At 39.7% G+C, this 24012-nt stretch overlaps 1 protein-coding gene across 7 annotated transcripts in view; it reads right to left on the bottom strand.

The window, feature by feature from the left end:
• Positions 1–917: 917 nt before the first annotated feature.
• The window catches only part of LOC128744301 (rho guanine nucleotide exchange factor 7), a 77057-nt gene continuing 53962 nt past the window's right edge, over positions 918–24012 (bottom strand). For 6 of the 7 annotated variants that reach the window (XM_053841174.1, XM_053841175.1, XM_053841177.1 and 3 more), the window contains 3 exons: positions 15471–15714; positions 15076–15408; positions 918–1651 (listed from right to left, as the gene is read on the bottom strand). In XM_053841174.1, the coding sequence (XP_053697149.1) occupies positions 1470–1651; positions 15076–15408; positions 15471–15714 (759 nt within the window). In that variant the 3' untranslated portion in view covers positions 918–1469. Of the gene's footprint in view, positions 1652–12189; positions 12573–15075; positions 15409–15470; positions 15715–24012 lie in introns of those variants that run through there. The other variant, XM_053841180.1, reaches the window with a different exon arrangement.

Raw genomic sequence — 24012 nt, 5'->3', positions numbered from 1 at the left:
CCTTTAGTGCCGGATATGGAAGTCATTGTGCGATACTTAGTCGATCTAACATACCGCGATTTTAATGTCATCCGCCTTGGTCGAGACAGAAGAAATGTTTTTAGGGATTAAGTATTTACCTCTACGTTCGATATCTCTGCAGTCCAACCGTAGAAGGTTGGAAATTGGCTCGTAAAAGGTTGGAAATAATTGGTCAATGAGACCGCGCACGATCAGTTGATATCAGTATGATATCAGTTGATAATATTCACAAAACAGGAAAACCAGCTTCTGATCACAACTTGCATAGACCGATTGCAAATGCAGATTGCATTTCTGTATCCGAAAGTTGATGATACTCTATCGTCTAAACCAGCGTTTCACAAACGGGGTCAATTTGGTATTAAAGATATCAATGACCATGTTCCGGGAGTACTGCTTACAGACGGTTGGTTTCAAGACGACGTACGATTCAGTCAAACGAAATTAAAACATTAAAAACATGGTTTTCCTACGAAACTAGTTAAGTTGGTTCTTACGATGCAAGATGATTACGAAATCAAGCGTCAGAAATATGCTGATATAGTGAAGGACCATATTGCGATCGGCGCAAGATCGATGAATAACTGTCGCACTAATGTGAAATAAGTAATACGAACGATCTGCTGCTAAATGGAAACAGTTTTCGGGTGATTTTCTTGTGGCGCTGGTAATACGTTTGATGAAACGTCGTATGATTTATCTAACTACAGTTTTCTTTACGTAATGCGGTTTGTTATCTATTTGTTATGCTATGGACAATTTCGAACAACAAAAGAAAGAGAAAAATAACGTGTAGAATCGCATGGTAAATGCAATTCTCAAATCAATGAATTCGGATCGTTAGAAACTAGTAAGCAATCCACAACAAGCCGTAATTTTATAAATGTTCTTATTTCGAACTTTCAAATATGAACATACTAAAATATTATTCAGTTCCATTTGCAATCTATCGAAACGAATCAATTCAAATCAAACACAACTTTTAATTCAATTTAGTCATACCAAAGTAAAAGGTTTCTCTTGCTTGCATCAAAACTCTAACCGTTGATGCTGGTTTCGTTGCAATTATTTATAGAACATGAATGAATCTCATCTCAATTTAATAAACATGGCCTAACTCCATGCGAATACTATTAAGGCACAAGAAAAAACTCACTTTCTGTTCTGTTACTTTCTTAGTCATATTGTTATAAATTTAAGAAAAATAATTTTAATCGATACTTATTTTCTTCACATTATTGCTAATGTGCACTGTAAAGCTTCGTGTTATTTAAAATTTATGTTTCTTGTTTGTTAAAATTTCGTTATTTCCAACCAAATCAAATTCCAAATTTCAAATTGACAACATTCAAACATGCGTGTGTGTCCGTGTTGCGTAAAAGCTCTTCGATTTGAAGATGTACCAAAAACAACAAAGAAATAGAACAAACCTCCCCCGTCCGTGCTCATCAGCACGTCGTGTTCGATGTCCCGTAGTTCTCCAGGTGACCCATCAGCACCTGCTGCAGGTGGTTGCGCAGCGTTCGCTCTTCGCTGATCTGCGTCTTGACCTGGGCCATGTCTTGCTGCAGCTGCCGGACGCTGATGAACAATTGCCGCAACGTTGGGGTCATGTCGTCGTACTCCAAACCTGAACGAGAGCAAAAGAACAGCGAAAATGTTATTACCTGCGTGAGTAACAGCTCCGTTATTCTAGGTAGTAAAGAACAGCGTCTCAACATCAACTGTGTGTTGTATTTTATTTACGCATTTGAATGCACAACGAAATTAAAAAAGTGCTGCATCAATTAAAAAGCACAGTTTCGCTAGACGTCACCCCCGGAGGGGGTGGGGAGAGGCACCTAACGGATTCTACTTTAATTTTACTTCATCCATTACGGCTCACACACACGGTCGGACGGGACGAGGAAAATGAAGCAATCGTCGTTTTTCTCCAGGCAGGCAGGCAGACAGGCAGGAGTTTTCACTTTTATTTCTCTATTTTGATTCTATCTTCCTCCCGTGCTGACGCTGGCGGGGAAAAACGGTGCAAAGCGTATTGTACATTAAAAGTCTGATTTTTTTCCTCTTCATGCATTCACCAGGAAGAGCAGTGCTTTTTTTGTCAGATTGATCTCCCTACAAAAAATTACAATCAACGCAATTTAATCACAAACGAAGCTAGAGTACAGGCGTTGGCTTTAGATTTTTATTAAGCTATCTCACATACCAACAATAACATCTCCACCGCATTAAGGTTTTGCTCAATTGCTCACAAAGAAGCAGTAAATGAGGGTATAAACTGCCAACTGACAGCCAGCCTGGCTGGCTGGTTGGCTGTTTGGCTGACTGCCTGACGATAAAAAACACAATTTCCCCACGTTTATTGGAAAAGCAAATTTTTGGGCACCTCGAATATGACTCGCTAGCTAGCTAGCCAAGCAGGGCTGGGCTGGTCCGGGCTGTTGCGAACCTTGACGTGAGTGAATTATTCAACAGGAAAGAAAAAATGTAACAATGGCGCGATCCGTTATGTACACAAGTCGTCTCTCGCACTCATCTGTTTCTTTCTGATTCAGTTCAGTTCTGATGGATGGGAAAACGCTAATAGAACACCGATTGCTCAGCCAACCCACCGGCGGCGCAGCAGCGCCGTCGGATCGCCGTACCAACACAGATTGCGATAAGAGCGAAACTTGTTTCATTTCAACGCCGGCGAGGAAGAAGATAACCGATCGTGAAAATTTCCGAGGAAAGCGTGACGCGTAGGTACGCGGTACGGGTCGGACGGGTGGGACCGTCACTTTTGCGTTTCCCCGGAAATTCGCGGCTTTTTGCTGCTGCTGCTGCTGCTGCTGGTTGCTCCACGCATTCCTTCGAAAGCTTAAACTTTTAACCTAGCTCAAACGCGTAAATGTTAAATTATGGCATCGTAAAAATGATATGATGATGGGAGGATGGTAATTTAGACCCATTCCCACCGCGGGGGCAAAAGAACCAGATGGGAATTCGCTAATGAGGGGTGAGATGCCTTTTTTTATCTTTCGAAAGTTAGCACGGAGTAAGTTTTATGTGACGTCTATCTTTAGAATCACTTACTGTTTTGATTACTTGCAAAACGTAAAGCAATCAGCGTTGAAATTGTTAAGTTGGAGATTTTAACATTTTCCAGACTTTGATTGAGAAAGTGGCATACACAACCTTTGTTCCCTAGTTGAAGTAGAAAGTTTATCACTTGCTTTTTAGGGGAAAGTATACTGGGAGCACTGTTGATGGTTGGTGCGGTGTTCTAGACGCACCAGTTTTTGCGTACTTGGTGTGTGTGTTTGCTGCTGCTGCTTGCCCGTGATCATCGTATTATCCTGTTTAAAAAGTTTAGTTACATATTTTATACAAAACAATTTTCATTGAGCTGTTCTCTTCGGAACTCTATACGAAGTACGACAAATCGGTTGATTTTTTGTTTTTGTAAACATCGTTATTCACTTTCGTTGTATGTTTATCTAATTGATAATTTAAAACATTATTGCGATAAAGAAACACACAATTAGCTGTACGTTTTTATTTGTCTCATAATGGACAAATTTTCCGTTACTTCGTAAGCGAGATTGATACTTCTATGATGGCATCTTATAGAATAAACCAACAACGTATTTCTTGCTATCGATGCCTTTAACTGACGACGACATTGGGGTCGCATTCGTAATCTAGTGTAATTATAACACAAGTTTAATTACACATTCCGAACGAACAAAAAAGCATCGTACAGATACGCTATGAATTCTCAAATCGGAATTGCGCATTGGGAATCCTACAGATTCTACTACTCATGATGCTAGGATTCATTAATGAGAATCGTTTAACAAGAATCATATCGTTGCATTTGGAAGGAATCACGAGGTAGAAACCGTTAAGATTCACATTGACTAATTCGTTAGAACTCTAAATGAAAGATGAGTTAGAATCCTGAACTGGTAGAGCCCTGACTGCTGGATCAATAAAATACAGTTAAAACAGTCAATGCTCGCACAAGCGATAACATATGTTTAGAGAACAGTTTAAGACATGACGAAAATATGTTCTTCGTTACAGAGAAAACATATTTTCGCCATGACTGGACATCATAGACTGTAGATGAACAGTATGTAGGTATAAGTAAGGGAAAGTCGTCCTGGTTGGGCTACAATACGGCACTCGCCAGTAACTTTCGTTTTAAAAGGAATTAATTTTGGCAATCGCTGCAAAGGTCTAAGAATAATTTCGGAAAACTTTCGAATAGATTGCTTGAAAAATAATAAAGTTATTGGCATTTACGTGAAGATAAAAATATGTATATCGTATAGGTTGGGTCACTGCTGAAAATTGAAGAAATTCTCGAGCAACATGTCAAAAGGTCCAATGTGCAAATGAGAGATTCTCTTCGTGTCTCCTCTCTTAACCTTATCCCGCTGATGCATTATTGGCTAGCAAATCTTTCAGAAAAAAATGCGTTGAAATGCTTTCATGCCGCCGTGAGAAGCGTAAGCGAGGACAAACAAAGAGAATCTCTCATTTGCATTGCATTGATATATACTGGCATAAAAGTTGATTTCCATAAAAAACGGTCCAAAGAAGTACAAAGATCCTAATTTAAACGGTATTTTTTAATTCGACGAAGCGAATGGTTAACGGTAGAAGTAAGCACTGAAACGAAGGTGTTGATTGTATCTCAGGGGAGATAAGGCGTGAAGAGAAAAGAGCGGTAGGTAAAGGGGGGTCATTGAAGCAACGCTTATTAAGTTTGTATAAAACTTCTCTCTGCCTAAAGTGGGAGATCTACGGATCGAACGAAGCTATTGTGGGAGCCAATTAGCCAATTAGTACCAGATTCAACCCCAACTTTTCCCCCACACCCATGGTTTTCCTCTTTCTCTCTTTTTCTCAGACTCTCTCTCTATCTCTCTCTCAGTCTCTTTCTCTACCTCTCAGTCTCTTTCTCTATCTCACAGTCTCTATCTCACAGTCTCTGTCTCTCTCTCTCTCTGGCTCTCTCTCTGGCTCTCTCTCTCTGGCTCTCTCTCTGGCTCTCTCTCTCTGGCTCTCTCTCTCTGGCTCTCTCTCTTTCTCTTTCTCTCTCTTTCTATTTCTCTCTCTCTTTCTCTTTCTCTCTCTCTTTCTCTTTCTCTCTCTCTCTTTTTCTCTCTCTCTCCCCCCCTTCTCTGAATGTCCTCTCATTCTTTCTCCCTTTCTCTTAGTGCCTTAAACCAAACTAAAATCTGACAGCTTTCCATCCATAATGCATCGATGCATCTTGATGAAAATAGCTCGGAAAAGATTTGTAATCTCTTTGCAAAATTTTTTCAAGAGATCTATACAACGTTTTCTGAAGAAGATCGCGATCGCGACTATTTTGCATTTTATCCGGAATTTTCAGTGGACTTCATGCCCAGGACATTTTGCAGGCATTAAAAAATTTAAATGTCTCAAAAGGCCCTGGACCCGACGGAATCCCTCCAGTTTTCATAAAAAATCTTGCAATGGAGTTTACAACTTCTTTGTTTTGGCTTTTTAACTTATCACTGGAATCCGGAATATTTCCAAAAATATGGAAAAGCTCATTTCTAGCACCTATCTTTAAATCGGGTCGGAAACCTGACGTACGTAATTATCGTGGTATTGCCATAATCTCTTGCATTCCAAAACTTTTCGAAGCAAAATTCCAGAAATGCAACACGGTTTATTCAAAGGACGCTCGATTACGACAAATTTACTGGAATGCATTGACTATTCATTGAATGCAATGGATAATGGAAACCACGTAGAAGCACTTTATACGGACTTTAGCAAAGCATTTGATCGCATTGACATACCAATGCTGCTTTTCAAATTGCTAAAACTTGGAATTCAACCAGGGCTCCTGAAATGGCTTGAATCGTATTTATCTAATCGCCAACAAATAATTAAATTTAACGGAAAGTACTCGAATCCAATTCAAGTCACTTCTGGGGTCCCTCAAGGCTCTCATTTAGGACCTCTTCTTTTTATTTTGTATGTAAACGACATTTTCTTCATTCTCAAGAAACTTAAAGTGCTAATATATTCCGATGACATGAAGCTCTTTTTGGAAATAAGAAATGAAGAAGACATCAATGTATTGCAAAATGAAATACACATATTCTACATATGGTGTTAAAAAGCCTATTAGAACTAAATGTAAAAAAATGCAAACTAATATCATTTACCAGAAAATGAACTACACCAGAAGTCTCAATCAGATTAGGAAATCAAACAGTAGAAAAATGTGAAAAAGTTAGGGATTTAGGAATTATCTTAGACTCCAAGCTAACTTTTATCGACCATTATAACGCAATAATACACAAGGCAAATAACATGCTAGGTTTCATTAAACGTTTTAGCTACAATTTTTTGGATCCATACACAATCAAAACATTATACATTGTCTATGTGAGGTCAATACTGGAATACTGCAGCATTGTATGGTTACCTTTTTCCATCACACACGAAGAGAGAATAGAATCAGTACAAAAACAATTTCTCTTATATGCCCTTCGTAAATTAGATTGGACAACATTTCCTCTTCCATCAAACGAAGCACGCTGCATGCTTATAAATATACAATAACTAAAAGAGCGTCGTAAATATGCAATGGTAATATTTGTAAACGATATCGTTTCGCAGCATATTGACTCAGCAACACTTTTATCAAAACTGAACTTTTATACACCTACTCGGCAACTTCGTAATCGAAATTTATTTGCCATACACCATTATCGCACAAATTATGCAAAATTCGGTCCATTAAATCGTATGATGGCCGCGTACAATCAATACTGCGAAACCATTGACTTTACAATCTCTCGACATAGTCAACACGTAGTCATAGCGCGTAGCGAACGGCACAAAAGAATAAGTACACTTTTTAATCTTCATTTTTAATTGAATGGGGGACTATGGAATTATATGAGAAAATTGTATATATTATACTAGTCTACATCGGTTAACGAAATAAATAAATTAATTAATTAATCTCTCTCCCTTTCTCTCACTTTTTCATTCAATCTCTCACTTTCTTTCTCTCAATCTTCCTCTCTCTCTCTCACACACACACACACACACATACACACAGACACACACACACCGTCTCACACATACACCGTCTCACACACACACCGTCTCACACACACCGGCTCACACACACTCCACCTTTCTATCTCTGTATCTCTCTCTATTTCTCTTTATTTCTCTTTATTTATCTCTATTTCTCTCTATCTCTCGCAGTGTTTTTATAGTGCTGAGCCGGAAAACTTTGTATTGCCTCAAATTAAACTGTGCTGTACATAAATCGGAAATCTTTATCACGATCTCGAGTTTTGCAGGAGAGTTTGAGAGGAGTTCAACCTTAGATGATTCATTTTGGCAGTTATGTAACTATGAAAGCATGGTTAGATATACAAATTTTCAATTTTTTCTCACAGTAAAGCCGAAAACTACTTGCACTATTGCACCATACGCCAGATAAAATAAGGCTGATAGTATTTAAATATTCGCCGTGATTATATAACACTGGCTGTGACTCGCGCGCGTCGCCTCGCGTCTAATTGAGAGCAAATTGGAGGTACGCTATTTAACGCTAACGCTATGCAACTCTATGAGGTGCAACTACGTTACTTTTGCTCGTCTTGAATGCAATCTGGTAGGCTTAATGTGGGCGATTATTACCACGAAAATACATATCGCGCCCCTCGTTTTGGCTACAGACAAGACTCTTATGTATAGAGATTTTGCCGAATACCATTTCGCGGAAAATGGTTGACCACAATGCAGAATATAGTGTTTCACGGAATAGCATTTCGCGAAAAACCTTTTTCGAAAAGAACTATTTCGCTATTTTTTTTCCTAAGGACAGGACGCGCTGTCGCTCGTTCGGACCCAACTAAAGAAAAGTATTGGAGGTTAGTAGACCTAGAAAAACAGACCTAGACACAGGTGATTTCTGCGAAGGGGACTGCCCTCCGCAATTGCCGGCGCTTCCGACGATGGGTCCCTTCCAGAGAAGGAAGCGGTCTGAAACCATCATAGAAAAAATTCCTGCCTCTAAAAACCCCCACATGCCAAATTTATTTCCATTTGCTTGATTAGTTCTGGAGTTATGAGGAAATTTGTATTGCATTGGCATGGGAAACCCCCCCCTCCCCCATCCTCTTCTTAAAGGGGAAAGGAGTCACAATTCGACATAGAAAAAAATCCTTCCTCCAAAAATCTCCACATGCCAAATTTGGTTCCATTTGCTTGATTAGTTCTCGAGTTAGGCAGAAAATTGTGTTTTATTTGTATGGGAACCCCCCCCCCCCCTTAGGGGGGAGGGGTCTCTAACCATCATAGGAACTTTCCCCGGTACCAAAAACATCTGCTTGCAAATTTTCACACCGAAAGGATTCACACCGGATTATTAAGCGTCCCAGAAAGTGCCCCGCATTGATTAAATTTTTAATCGTAACAGGTTCTAAAGATGAAACATAGGAAATTATGTTACATTGCATGAAAAAAACACCGCTCGTCAGCCGATGCACACCCTCCCCAGTCACGGCCCCGGCCAGCCAGCACTCGAACTCCTCTTCTGACCAATGTCGCTGGTGACTGTTCTCTTCATCTTCAGCTTTCGCTTCATTATCGCCCAGTATTTCAACACTGCACGACCCCGGGGACAATTTCGTGCAATCAGCTCTTATGAGATGACCTGAAGTCCATTGTTCATTGTAGCATGCATGCTGAAACTGAGGCAGACTATCATGGGACTTAATGAAGGGCATAATACGCTTAGTGAGGCACCTACCACTGTATATCTCCGAGTTCTTATCCATCACAAAACATGGGTTTTTACACGGATGCCAATGAAACAGATCCCTTGCCAAGTCATGATCTTTTATCACGAACCCAACCCCAAAACCGATCTCGAATCTGCTCAAACTGTAGCTCGAGCCAGAGCATGAAAAATTTAACCCCTGGGTTTGGCTGGAATCGGTCTTCTCTGAAGATTATTCATCATCGAGTAAGACACATGTATTGCGTTTCGTCCAATCAATGTTGTGAATCGAGCGAGAAGTCAACAATGCCTACTCACACGCGAAAGAGTATTAGAAACATAGCATTCAACGCTTACACTGCACACGCAGGCATAAAAGAAACAGCCGCCGGTACTGTGTGCAGGCATTCTGCTACCCACAAACTCGCGCACGCACATACTCACATCGTCTTTCTGCTAATCTTACTCGCGAGTTAAATAACTCCTGAGGAATCAGCTGCCCGTGAGGCCTAGTGGTGCACTGGGATAAAAATTATGCATTACTTTTTCTTTTGTTTTTCATTTTCGCCCTCGATTCTACTGGTTTCGTCACCACCCGGCGGCGCAGCCCGCGAGACCTGATTCTAACCTTTGTTTATTGTTTGAGGCTTCTGTTGGGCTCCCTACTTCCTTGACAACACTTGTAGCCATTCCGAGACGGATTCGCCGTACAGTACAGCGGTCAGTACTCAGTATTTTCGCCAAAGCACAATCCGTGATGCTGAGATCAGCCTTGACTTTCCGAATGACTCTCAACCGCAGTTGACGATCAAGAGTTCAACTCCAACGTCTGACCTGCGCCTTAGGGATAGCTATGAGAGTTTCCTTGCAACCCTCAATTACTCACACCACTGCTCCTTTAGGATACTGCAAGCTAGTTCTGCTAGCTCCCGAGCCGACGCTGATGGATTCCGCAGGTGATCGCACATAATTACTTTCTTTTCTCCTCCTGCATGATGAATGTCTCAAAACCACGTTAGCTGCGAAACTGCGAAAAAAATATACCGAGCAGAACTGTTTAAATAATACAACGCTGCCAAAAGCTAGCATCCACGGCCACTGAGAGTGTCGCTATTGCCAAAATGAAGTGCCCAATTTCTAAATGATCCCATCCTCACTACCGAACCGATTTAGCTAATAAGCCATTCAATATGTCCCGGATTCATTCAAAAAAACATCTGGTCACTTTAGTCTATAAGGAACATACGGACAGACAGACAGTTTAATTTGTGGCAATACGAAGTTTGTCGGGTCAGCTAGTTTTAATTGAAAATTGAAAAAATGTCAAACTAATAACTTCATGCACACATATTTTACTATTTTACATATTTTACTCATGTTAATGATATGATATGATTTGTGATTTGCAAGAACTTTAAAATATTGACTGAAATGAGGGTCTCTCTTTCTCAGTCGTTCACTATCTATCAGTCTCACGATCTCAGTCTCTCTCAATCTTGCAATATGTCTCCTCCTCAGCCTCTCGCGCTATCTCTGTCTCTCTATCGCATTGAAATAGGTTTAACAGACCAAGAAATACAAAAACGTAACTAAAAATAATTATAGCAAGCGGTTTTGACGTAGGACTACGGCAAGTTTTGACCAGATAGGGTGGCATTCCAAAAAATCTTTCTTTTTAGCTAAGCGGTTTCCTGATCGATTTTCAATATTTTTGTCCCAGTCGATCTAAAGATCTCCCAGCAAACACCAACTCGTATATCAATGAACGAAAATTATCGTTATTGACTTTTAATAAATTCAGGATCGTAAAAATTGCCTAATGAAACGCGCACAAGTTTATATTCTTTCGTATTTGACGATAACAAGTAATTGACTTACGACTTCCAGTACAGAATTGTATATCATTATACAACTAATCGCTTTGAGTCGGATCTTATCGCATACAACGACTCATAAAGTGGAATTGTTAACGTATATTTTGTAGTACGTATATGGCCTCCAAATTAGTACGCATATGTTAGTTTTGTGCATCAGATACGATTTTTCAGGGTACATATAAGTACATATAACTCATTTATTACTCTGATATGCATATGAAAATGTTTACTGGGCTTCTACGCGTCAATCCAAATGAAGAAAACGGTTGTAATTTTGCTTTTTCAAACCTCTAAATAGTGAAAATTAACGAACAGTTTCAACTGAAGTTTTTGGAGTGTCTTAGTAGAATACGAAACCTGGAAATTAAATAAACACAGACAGACAGAGTTCGAAAACAGACACTGAGGAAGACTGCAAGTCGTAGGCGAAATACGTATCTGTCAAGAATAAAATATACAAGGTAGAAGTAAACTGGATAAGTTTTTCTTTTTATTTAATTTCCAGATTTCGTATTCTACTAAAACGCTCCAAAAACTTCAGACCTTTATCCTGCCTCGAACGAAAAATTATATCTCCACTCCACTGCTAGCACGAATCTTCTTAATTTTATGTCTGCATGCATGTTGTACATGGAGCTAATGGCTGAGGTTAATGCAATCTACACTAATTTAAAGGCAGCGTTCGATCGTATTGACCATGGCATATATACTAATAGTAAGGAAAACGTCAAGACTTGGAGTTTCACAGATTCACTCTATGGCTGAAATCGTATCTACGTGGCAAAAGTCTGCGTGTGAATCTCAATTTCTGCCACTCTTCACGGTTTACAAACAACTGTGATGACTATAAGTTATGTTATAAGACTATAGCCAAATTTTTCGACATCTGTGAAATAGACCTCTAGTATCTAATTATTTCTACAAAGCTTGGTCTGTAAGATGGCAACGCGAGGGATCAGATACATTAAGAATAAACAACATTAGAAAAAAACAACTGTGATGTGCCCCAAGGCAGTAGTATGGGCCCATTGCTATTTACACTGTTTTTAATGACGTGACATTATTGCTGAGTAATAGTGTAAAAATAATACGTTGAGAGCTCACGAGAGTAGACCATGTTACCGGTATTGCTGTTCTGCTGGATGCCAATCTTTCAATCTACATCGTACGAACCTGTTCGCTAAAGCAACATTGCCACTCGGCTTTATCTTAAAAATCGCTCGGGATGGTCAATGGCCCGCACTACTTGAACGCATTGCATTGCTCGTTAGTTCGGCCACTACTTGAATATGCTAGCGAGGTTTGATGAGTAGAACTAGCAAATCGAGCGCATGCAAAAAAGGTTTGTTCGGTTCGGTTCGGTCGGTGAATCTACCCCCTACCCCCGTACAAACCCGAGGGAAAGTATGACAATGTGATACTGTTCAAAAACAGACTCCCATACATGAACACAACCATCTTTCGTTGCAATAAACATTTTATTTGACACTAACTACACCAGGTTCCGCCTTCCGGACGACGGCCTATTGTCCGAGAATGAAAACGAAAAACCCTTTTTTTTTTCAACCGTATATCGTTGCTCTTTCCGATTTTTTTTTTTTTCGTTTTAAACTTACTCATTACAAACAAACTTGCGGTGAATATGAAAATGTCATACAAAATACGGGCTACTAGTTTTTACCATTACAAGAGGTTTCGGTATAAAAAATGAATTAGATTCGTAATCGAACGCATCGAACGTGTGGGCTCTAATAAGGGCCGCCGAATTTACAAGTTATCTTCGTTTCATAATTTTGATTGTGAACATTTCGCACGCTATTCGCGCGCCTTCGCGAGAACATCGCAACTCGAGTTTTACTCCGTTTACACGAACTGCAGTCGAACAGTGGATTCTGCAAATGTAGGGTATGTACAAATGTAATAAAATGGGTAAGTTTATTAATGCTATTTAGCTCTGTTGGGTTATCTTTTGACACATGTAGTATGATAGTAATTAGTTGAATAGAATTAGTTTTTATTTTTATTTTTTATTATTTCGTTCGCAAAAGTTTTGACAAACAGTGTGGCAACAACATTCAGATTAACTAATATCACAAAGTGTTCTGTTTTCACCAAAAGTTACGATTGTTATTATCTTTTCGTGGTGTTTTTTTACGCATGGCGTGACTATTTATCTTACAGACAAAACGACTAATCGCTAAATTGGTTGTTGACTATGTCCCATTATAAGTGTTTTTAGGTTGCTATATGCGATACTACAAAATAACATTGTTTTGGACGACATTCATTGTAGTAGTGTTTTTGTTTTTGTTTTTGCTTTGCAGAGGTGTTAACAGTTAGTACAGCTCTAATACTATTGGTGCGTGAATATGGAACATGTCTGGATGAGTTATGTGACTGTTGAATATAACTGACTAGGAATAGAGGACACTTCTTTCTTCGTTTTCCAATTAAAAATAATCCAATCCTTGTATTGTCCCGTCTCCAATTCTTTCCATTTCGTGTATCAAGTCTTTGAGTATTTTAGGTTTTTTCACAGAGAAACCATAAGCTAACAGCTAACGATCGATGTTTCAGTATTAACGCCACCCGGTGCTGGTCAAAAAACCAACACCAGGATCGGTTCTTACAGCCTTTAGGTTTTTTTACCGGCTCTGCCAGTAGAACATTAGTAGCTTGTTGCAGCAGGAGACGGAATTGCGCGACATGTCGTCTCTCAGTGGATCGTCTTCGTCTCCGTTGAGATGTGGCGTAGAGCGACGCATTTGAGACAGCTTACTGCTTCGGCCCAAGCCTTGGGCGGTTTCGAAGGATCGATTCAGGCGGCGGTCGTACAGCGAGGGCGGCTGCTGAGGAGTTGGTGGTCCTTCCGGTGCCGGCGGTGGCGGGCTTTCTCGTCTTGGCGAGTGGGCAATCTCGCGACTGGTCGACCGATAACGAGCGATCTGGTTGGCGTTCATCCAAACCGTCTGCTGTCGAGAGACCCGAGACAGCAGCGGCGTGTTGGTGTTGTTGTTCATGAAGATGTTATCGTAGTTCGATCCCGATCGAGCGATAGAAGCCGCGAAAGGTTTGTGATTGCTTCCTGCAGCTGGTGTGTTTCCCGGAACGATTGGCTTCTCTTCGGAGTGTGATCGCCACTCGGTGCTTCCGTAGCCACCAACCGAGTACCGCGTGCGGCAGGGTGACGAGTTGAGCGAGGAAATCGATGCGGAATAGAGATTGAAGTTATTGGGATTCGCTTCGCGCCAGATGTGCGACGTGTTGATACTGTTGGTCGAGGCAGTATTGTGGCTGTGACTGTTGCGAATGCCAGCGGCCGGATTCGCCAGATAGGATGACAGTGACGAGCACGTGAATGGCAGCTGCGGATTTGAGGATGAGAAGTACTTGCTAGTTTTCAGTTTGCCACCCCGAATGGGCAGACACGGGGCCCAGGGTTGCAAGGCTGCAGTCCGGAGAACGAACGAAGGTTCGATACGGAGATAGGCAAGCAAATTTAGTAGTAGAGGAAGGAAGAAAAGAGAGAAAGAAATAGATATTTTCACTACTGACTGTCATATTTTATGAGGGAAAACATTGTTGGGTTGTAAAATAGGGTCAGTATTGTGATAGTTACATTTGTTCCATACAAACTTTATTATCGCTTACAACAGAGGACATTTGCAAAAACTTAAACTATTGTAAAACTAAAGCAAAAGCACTGTCTTCGATAAACTTATTCTGAATGTGTTCTGCGGTGAGATTATGTTAGCACAAAACAAAAACACCCGTGTTTTAGCGAAATAGTAAATTGATACAACCTAAGATAACTAGCCACTAGCGTAAAAGTAATTGCAAAAGTAAAAATTAATATTAACAGAACTGACACGGAAGTCATAATTGCCTAATTTGCAGTGTGTAAATATATAAAAATAATGAAATCAAATAGCACCGAAATGTTCACAATGAATTTATATAAGGACGAAACCTCTCGACATATCACCGGTTATTCTCTCCATTTTTTCCAAATTAACATAACCAGAATTATCACTGAACATAAATAATTATTATTCTACTAATGACGATTGCTCTGCTGCTCAGCTATTCCGCAATCGTCATTAGGCGAACACCGAACACAGACAAGTTTTAATTACACAGATCTTATCTTTCCCGTCATCCGATAAATTATATTGAATACCGACACACCAAACGAGAAAAACTAATCCATTGGAAGCAAACCAACGAATGTTTTTTTTTTTTTTTGCTGGCCAAGCGCAGGGAAGAACGGTCGCGAAACAAACCAGGCAGAAGCGAAAAGCAAAACATTGACAGAAACAAGAACAACAACAACGAGCGAACGAACGAACGAAAACGTAAACAAACGAAGAAAAAAACTTCCAGGTTGGTACTCACCAGAGTGCATCGTGTTGCGCGTGTTGCTCTGATAGGCGGCACAGTAGGCCTCGATGACGCGCAGCACCAGCGCATCTTCTTCGTAGGTGGGTGGTGGCACCTTCACGCCCGTCTGGCTGAGTGACAAACTGTGATGAACGCTGCCGGATCCGGTGAGGCTAACACTGCCGCCACCACCACCACCACCGCTTCCACTACCAACACTTGCTGCTCCCGTTCCACTACCTGATCCTGTTCCACCTAAACCGCTGCCACCGCCACCACCACTCCCACCGTTCAATAAGGCCGGACGAAGTGGTGCAGCGGGACGCAGGTTGGTGATCTTCCAATTAGCTAAAACGATAAAAACTAAATAAATAAAAAACCTGAAAAGCAAAAGCAAACAGACGACGAACCTTTTTCCTTGATACCCTTTAGGTTTGGCCCCGGTGGGTGCTGGCTTTGCTCGCTGGCTGCTCGGTTGGAGTAGTTGGCCAGCAGTTGCTGCTTTTGATGCGACTGCTGCTGGTGCCCGTGCTGCACCTGATTGTAGCTCAGATGGTGGTTGAACGATTGGCTGCGTTTGTGTTGCGACATGTGCTGTGCGATGGAACTGCCGCGAGACGGATGGCTGCTGCCGGTCGCGGTTGGCGGGGACATCTGTTGACGGGCACCCAAAATAGTAGCAGTAAAAAAAAAAAGATGTATTAGCGAAGCGGTTTCCGTAGCGACACGGTCTTAACACTAGAGAAAAAACAACAACAACCAGCGGCGGCATCAGAAAGCAACGATAAAATGTCTGTGGTGGTTGGTCAGTTCGAACGGAATGTTGCAGATTAGAGGGGAAAGAGCCAAACAATGAGCAAGGAATGCGGTGAGAGAGAGTGTGTGTGTCAGGCTGATTGGTATATTACTTGGAACAAGGATATGTAATTTGCTTTTCTTTCGATTTTATCTCTTTTTACAACCGTTAGCAGCGGCGGGGTGACGCGATTCAATGAAAATGGCCGAAATGGGGCTCAGGCAGTGCAATCAATACAACGAAAAAAAAAATACAATAACAAAAGATAAACGAAAATAAAAGTTAACCATTTTATAATGTAAAAATAGACAGTAAAGAAACAGTCACGCGATACAAGCCATGGGTCAGGCGGATTATTTGCTTAAAATCAGTAACGAGAAAAGAACTCCGCACAGTTAATCACAGTTTGTGACGAATGGAATGCTATATAGACATGTTTATGTTTATACTAAACTTGTAGGACTGTTTATCTCAACTGTTTTTTCTTTATTAGTATTATCATTGTACTTTTAATTTTACTTAATATTTTTTTATTGTTTTCCAGGCGCCAACCGTCGATCATCAGAAGATGAATCTTATTTGAATAATTTCAATGGAGGCGCATTATAATACACAAATTCATTGGATGGAGTCTGATGGTGACACTATCTTATGTTCAATGAACTTTCAACACCTCGATCTTTATTAGCAGTTGATGTAAAAGTTTGTTGAAGTTTTATTTTCAAAAGCCTTCAGTATTGCACCTAATTTCTGCTTAATTTCGTATCAATTGATTCAAAACCATACCTACCAATGTTGGTTCAACTGTCCAAAAGCAAATCGAAGCGGTTTATTGAGCTTGGAGACAAGGGAATCATCAGGCTAGTGTTTGAACAAGGTAGGGTGGCCTAAAAATAACCCACTTGACATCGAATAAGTAAATAATTCGCTCTTCACTTTAATTTCGTTTCTTGATTTTCTTTTTTTTTCTTAGGCTTTTTTTTCTTACGTTTCATTTTGTCTTACTTTTTAGTTATGTTTAATTCTTCGCTTAATTTCTTTTTTTAACCGTGTGGGGCGCAATATCTCTGCGTGTTAACGTTGGTAAGACGAAATGCTTGTCAACTTGGGCTGTGAACCATTTCGCGAAATTTTTAACTTTTTGGTTAAAATGTGACAGTTCGATGGTTTTTTACCTTCTGTCGAAAATAAACCTGCTCGGGAGCATGATTAGTTTTGACCAAGGTTTTGACAGTTCAATGGTTCGCTTCTGAGAGCCAATGAGATATGCACAGGTGAAGAAGAGAGCTTCGACGTGTTTCACTGATTTTTCGTTGGATTTTTTTACATTGGTATGGATGCTTATCGCATAAAAAATTTGTTCAAACAACCCGGGTTGAATTGAGATGAATCTTATCGATCAAATAAAAGCAAATGAACATCGAAAATTCATCCAATTTTAACTCGGACAGAATAAACAATATTTTCGTCCTCACCTTATATGCTCTCATGGAGCAAAAAGACTATCAATCCGTCAAATATGAAATGGTTCGCATTCTGAACTGATTTTAACCACTCAAGGAGAAATAACCATCAAACTGTTAAATTTTAACCAAAAAGTTAAAAATTTCGCGAAATGGTTCACAGCCTTAGAGACTATTTTCAATCAATCATACAATCATGAACTCAAGTTTGTCACATGATTCTCGAGCAAACGCAAATCTCGCATTTGTATATTACTGTATTTTCCGACATAAATTTACCAATTATGACAATTTATGTGAACCATTACCATTATATAAAATTTATTGAAATTGGTATAGAAATTGGAGTGCCGTTTCGTATGGCAATTTAGCATCGTTTGCTTTCGTGCCTTGCTAATCACAAAAACAACTTTTTTTCGACAGCGGTTGTTTTTGAAGACCATAGTCAACTATGCCACTGACTAATTCGTTTTTTTTTGAAAACTGACTTGGACTGACTGAATTTGAAGGCCCGAAGACACGAGTTCAATGCGTTGTTTTGGCCAAAGTACGTCCGGTGGAAAGGTGGTATCACAAAGCCGGCGAGGAGGCACCTCCTATTCTAGTAACGCTGGACAGTCAATGTTTCCCTGCATAAGGTCAAACACAAACATCCTTTGTTGATAGGTGCGTCTTTCCGATAGAAATCGAGTTTGATCAGCTGACACCGAGCTTGATAATGAGCAAGGTTGATTGCATCGTTCCGGAGCAGATTGCGCAGAGCAAAGCTTAAAAACATTTATGTATTCGTTCGATTACAAGGCTATGCGTTATTGCTCGAAATATTTTCAAATCATCGGCGAACGAAAGCACGGGAGACGACTTAAATGCACTCAAGTCGTTTACGAAAATATTGAAGAGCAATGGTCCGAGTACGCTTCCTTGGGGTACGCTGGAAGGAACCCAATACCAACCACTCCTTCCTGTGACGCTTCCTGTGGATGATGCAGGGAATTCCTCGATCTCTAGAGTAGCAGCGAGTATCGGACTAACATTTCTTTCCCCTGGCCTGCATTAACCTGCATTGGGTAACTTTGTTGGAAATTAAATAAAAAGAAAACTTATCCAATTTAAGTCTACTGTGTATATTTTATTCTTGACATTTATTCCTGTCAAGAATTAAATATACATAGTATAATTAAATTGGATAAGTTTCCTTTTTATTTAATTTCCAGGTTTCGTATTCTACTAAGACGCTAAGAACATCACAATGAATTGGATCGCCAGAAAATGCTACTCTCATGCATCATTCTGATGGTTGTGATGGATGTTTGTGCAACTGCAGCTGATCTAGATCTATCGCGGGTCACTCACTGGCAGTCAAACTATGCTATCCCAAGCAACCACGAGAGTTTCATTGTACTCTTATGACGGTTTTCATAACCAATTTTGGTCTTAAATGCCATCATAAGACTGCAATAAAACCCAAATTTTTACTTGGGATGCTACGCTTTTCTTCTCTAATTTTCTTCTCATTTTTATCTCTTGCTTACCAGTTGTTTACTAATTTCTATTCTTAACGTACTATTTGTTCTCATTTTAAGTATTTCTGATATTTTTATGCCCTTTTCACGTTTTATTTCATATCCTCTCGCATCATATATTTTTCTTTAATTTTCCTTCTTTTCTATACTCTGTGTCGCTGTTTTTTTGTCTTACTTTTTTATCTATTTTCGATCCTACTTCTTCTTTTTCTTTTTCTTTGAATACACTCACGTTGACTACAGTAATGTTCCGATTTTGTCAGCCCCATGTTGAATTTTGGGCTGACAAAATCGGGAAATTTTTTTTACGAAATTTTCTTCAAAATTCAAGACCTAAGACCTTGCAATATCGAAGACTTCGACTGCGCATTAGCTTTGAGCGGGAAAACTTGGTTTCAGGTTTATGGATCCTTTGGAAGAGTTTCTTAAAATTAAAAGTTCTATCGTCCAGCGGAATTCAAATTTTGATTAATCCCCCTAAAAGTGCAATAAAAAATTTATTTTTCTTCAGTTTCATTATAGCACATACATTGATGTGTTCTGCAAAGTTTTACAGCATATTATTATAAGAAATTTTGCAGAAGACAGGAACCTTCTGTCTCTTCAGCAAAGAACGAAAACCCCTATTTCGCATGAACGGTAAAATCGTTAAAATCAGTTTTTCTATTTTAGCTGTTTTTGTAGTTGTTGTATGACTTTTTCTTGTTTTACAAAGTTTTACAAATAGTAACAATACACAACATTGCTGAATATAGTATACCTCTCTCTTTGCTTGTTTAGGAACTATAGAAATTTTAAAACAGCGGATTTAGTGCATAATTCTCACTATTTCATTCTATTTTAATTTAATTGTTTATATTTTTATTTCTTTTTATATTCACATTAATTCTAAAAGTTTAGCTATTCTTACCCAAGCAACAATTTGGGTTCTCTTACACTCTTATGATGGCATTCAAGCTATAATCTGAGATTGATTCTTGATTCGACCCATGCACCTTCCAGCATTGGACAAAAGGTAGGAGTCAAAATGACTACTTGTCAAGCATAGCTACCAATACCCCCCCCCCCCTTCCTTTCCGCTCTTCCCCTCCTTCACCAAAAACTTTCATTTCTTTCCCTACCGTCCCTTCATCAATTGTAGAACCATCGTTTCAAAAAAAAAATATTAATATATATGTATGACCACATTTCAAGGTCAAGACTAAAAACTTGAGATTAGCCGAACTAATCTAGCATTCCTAGTTCGTCTCCGTCAAATGCTGCCGCCCATGAAAGCCGCCCGCTTGTCTCCTTTGAGCCTCTTATTTTCATGATCGACTATATCTCCAATGGTCGACTATATCATATGCTGCTTTGAAATCAATAAAGATGTGATGCATGGGTACTTCTTCTTGTTCCAAATCTTAAAAATAACTAAAAAATAACTCGACCACGTTTATAAAGCTCTACTAGTAGGAGGTCCCTACTAGCGGCTTTGCTGGTCTTCAGCAACCTGATCTCTCGTTTGACTTCTTGGAGATCAGATTCTGGACCATAACCATATCTTGGGGCATAACCATGGGCATTGCTATTTCAACTTCCGTTTCACTTCCTTCTACAACTTCGCCGTTGAGGTGTTCATCGACCACCTCGCACTCATTTGTGATCAGATTCTCTCCCTCATCCCTGTATATGTCAAGTTTCGTTGTGTAGCCCTTACGAGATTGGTTCACCTTCCCGCGTCATTAGCTAAGAATAGTTGTTCTAATTCTTCACGATCTCTGTCCGCTTTTAGCACTTTTTACTCCTCACGATCGTGGTCAACTGGTTCCTTGCTCGTCGGTATTTCACCAAGTTCTCACAAGTCGCAATACGCAGATAATTTTTCCAAGCCGTTTTTTTTTTCACTTCACCGCTGCACAATATACAAAAACAAGCTCGTAATCCCAAGAATTAGAAGCCGCTGGTTTAGAATATTACAAGATACTTATTCTTATGTAAAAAATACAGGAAATCGATTGGTGATGGTTTCATTCTGCGCAGACTTCGGGAATTGGTCGATTTTGCCCAATTTTCCCCAAAAATCATGTTAAAAGCTAATTAAACAGTATAAAAACATATTTGCCGTCCGTAAAACAAACTCAAACAGCTTCCAAGTGTTGTTAAAACGTCAGAAGAATCAAATCCCATACAGCGCATTTTTTCAAGCTATCAAGGTGATCTTATATTCATCTAAGGGGGAGATACAAACTTTTGTTTTATTGAATACGTCCAAAAAATTTTTTTTCTTCAGAAAAATTATAGAACACACTAAAATGAGCAACTTTGCTGAATATAGTCACTATCTATCTTTTGCTAATTGCGAGATATAATGATTTGTTTAAAAAGTACACTTAAAAAACGATTCTGCACAATAACTCCGCATCCAATTAATTTATTGCTTTCAATTGTTCTCCAAAGTTATTCCGTATGACAAAATACACATTTTTTTTGAAGACTGTTTTTACCTTTGAGTTGGTTTTAATCGCTTTAATTAGGTTATCTGTTTATATGGGGGTGAATTAGGCAAAATGGACTATTCTTACATTTCGCACAATTTGGAATGGATGGGATTTGATTCTTCTGATGTTTTGACAACATTTGGAAGCTATTTGAGTTCATTTCACGAGCGGCAAATAAGTTTTTATACTGTTTAATTAGCTTTTTTCAAGATTTTTGGGGAAAATAAAGCAAAATGGACCACTTCCCGAAGTCTGCGCAGGATGAAACCACCACCAGTCGATTTCCTGCATTTTTTTATATAGAAATAGGTATCTTGTAAGATTCTATACCAGCGGCTTCTAATTCTTGGGATTACGAGCTCGTTTTTGCCCATTGTGCGCTGGTTGGTATTTCCCCATCAAACCAATCATTTCGTATACCCTGGGGTTCTGCACCTAGTACCTCTCCGATTGCCGAGCGTATTCTGCCCCAAACTATCTTCGAAGATTGAAGCACCTAATTCCTCGGAAAAAGGCAGTGCCTCATCCGGTTTTCGCCTAAAAGGTTCTCGGCAAATGGCGGGTTATATAGCTACCTAACGTTCGGCCGAGTAAAACGGCTTTGTGGATATTTTTGCATGGGAAGCAGATGCTTTGGATCCTCAGGCCGCGGGAAGCTGCGAAGCTTACACTATCATTTCATTTATTTTTGGATACTTGCTTGCTATCTACCATTTTCTTGATTTTGTAAGTACCCTTACTAGCGATTCTTCTATTTTTTAAATATTCATATATTTCCGGCTAATTTTCAAACACATTTTTCCATTATTTCATCTTGTTTGTCACTGAATTTCCAATAGGAGTTTAACACACCCTTCATTTTTTGAGCAAACAAAGCATCACGCAGGTTCAGTTGTTTATACGGCAAAATCGTTGATCGAGTTACTGGATATTTATGTTGGAAAGGATTCTTATCTACCCGTGGAATGTGCGTGAGTACCTCTGCTTACGAGTCCGGTCAACGCATTTCGGCCTAGCTCTTATTTTTTATTCTTTTACTATTTTTTCATCAACCTCAACCTGCGGTGTTTTCAACAGCACGGACGCAAGTTGAACTTGTACAAAAACGGTTCATCCGATTCTACTATCCGACAATTGCAGGGCCCTTGGATTCGAACATACGACGACTGGCTTATTAGGCCAGCATCATACCTCGTGGCTAACAGGGAGGCATTCCCGCAAGTATATTATCGAATTTTCCTCTTACCATGATAACAAGGTCATCTGCAAAGCCGACAACTTCGAAACCTTTAGCTTCTAGGCTCCTAAGTAGATCGTCTATAAATAAAGACCACAAAAGTGGCGAAAGAATCTCCTCCTTGTGGACATCCCTTTATTGCCTATATTGTTACAGGCGACTTCTCTTTTTGCCAGCATGGCATTAATCTAGTCGATTATATGCGTGTTATATTTTTTTCGTTTCGTAGTACATATCTTTCATAGATGATGAGTAGAAAGTATTGTCAAAAGCTCCTTCAATATCCAGGAAAGACCAAAGTGCCATTTCTTTTACGGAAAGAGCTTTCTCAATTTTACATACAAGTGCATAAAATGCTTTAACTGTTCAACTATCAGATCAATATGCAAACTGGTAGTTATATAACGGGTATGATTGCCTGAAGGATCTGAGATTAGTCCTGTCTCTCTTACCAGCTTTTTGTATGAAGATGACCTTTACTGATCTCCATTTCGATGGAATGTATTTCAATTTTAAGTTTGCCTTAAAAAACTGCATAAGCGCCGGTACCAAGACTGCTTCACCTAACTGAAACTTACTTGAATGGTTCTTTTCAACGAATGAAATGAATCACGTCGTGTGCGAAACGACGGTGGAAGAAAATCAGCTTGAAAGAATGATTCCGTCTCATCAAACACCATAAAAGTTGACATTTTTTTCTTCCGGCTTACGGAAAGCATGTCAATATTTGATATCTTATACTTCTCCTTTCAAAATTTGTTTTTTAAAGAGTTCTTAAACAGTCCCACAAGATGCAATTTTTATGAAACAAATGAATCGACTGAACGTAGTTAATAAGTTGACCGATGTTGCCCTACCACTGAGTAAAAGTATAATACAATTTCGTTTCAACAAAAACCACCAATTAAAATCGAAAAAAGTACAGCATTCCATAATTAGAAGAAACAAAAAACTTAAATGAAGGGAAAGGAAACAGCATCAAACGTAACGCAGAGGAACGGAAAAGCTATAGATTCTTGCCTGAACCCCGGTCGGACCCGCAACCAGTGCTTCTCTCGCTCTTCGCCGCCTCTCTCCGGCGGTCCACATCATCATCATCATCATCATCATCACCATCATCATGATCAACAACATCTCCCTGATGGCTAACGACAAATATCGGCAAGCGTTCCTTCTTCCACCAATGTGCATACAGTCCAGTCTTGTAGATCGTTGTTTCCGGTTCGACCGTCTGGCTACGGTATCCGTGCAGGTTTACCACTATCCTGCTTCGACCGACGTACTGCTTCGGTTTACCATCCTTACGATCGCCGTTCATTTCATTTTCCTCGTCACTAGAACGACGTTCCTCGCTGCGACTTCGCATCAAAAATTTAGACGACAACGACGGGTCCATCAGCTCGGAATCCTCGCTTTGCAGGGTATTGTTCCGGTGGGGATCGTCGTGAAAGGG

Source organism: Sabethes cyaneus, chromosome 3 (genome assembly GCF_943734655.1).
Source record: "Sabethes cyaneus chromosome 3, idSabCyanKW18_F2, whole genome shotgun sequence".
NCBI lineage: Eukaryota > Metazoa > Arthropoda > Insecta > Diptera > Culicidae > Sabethes > Sabethes cyaneus.
This window is presented reverse-complemented; position numbering and strand designations above follow the sequence as displayed.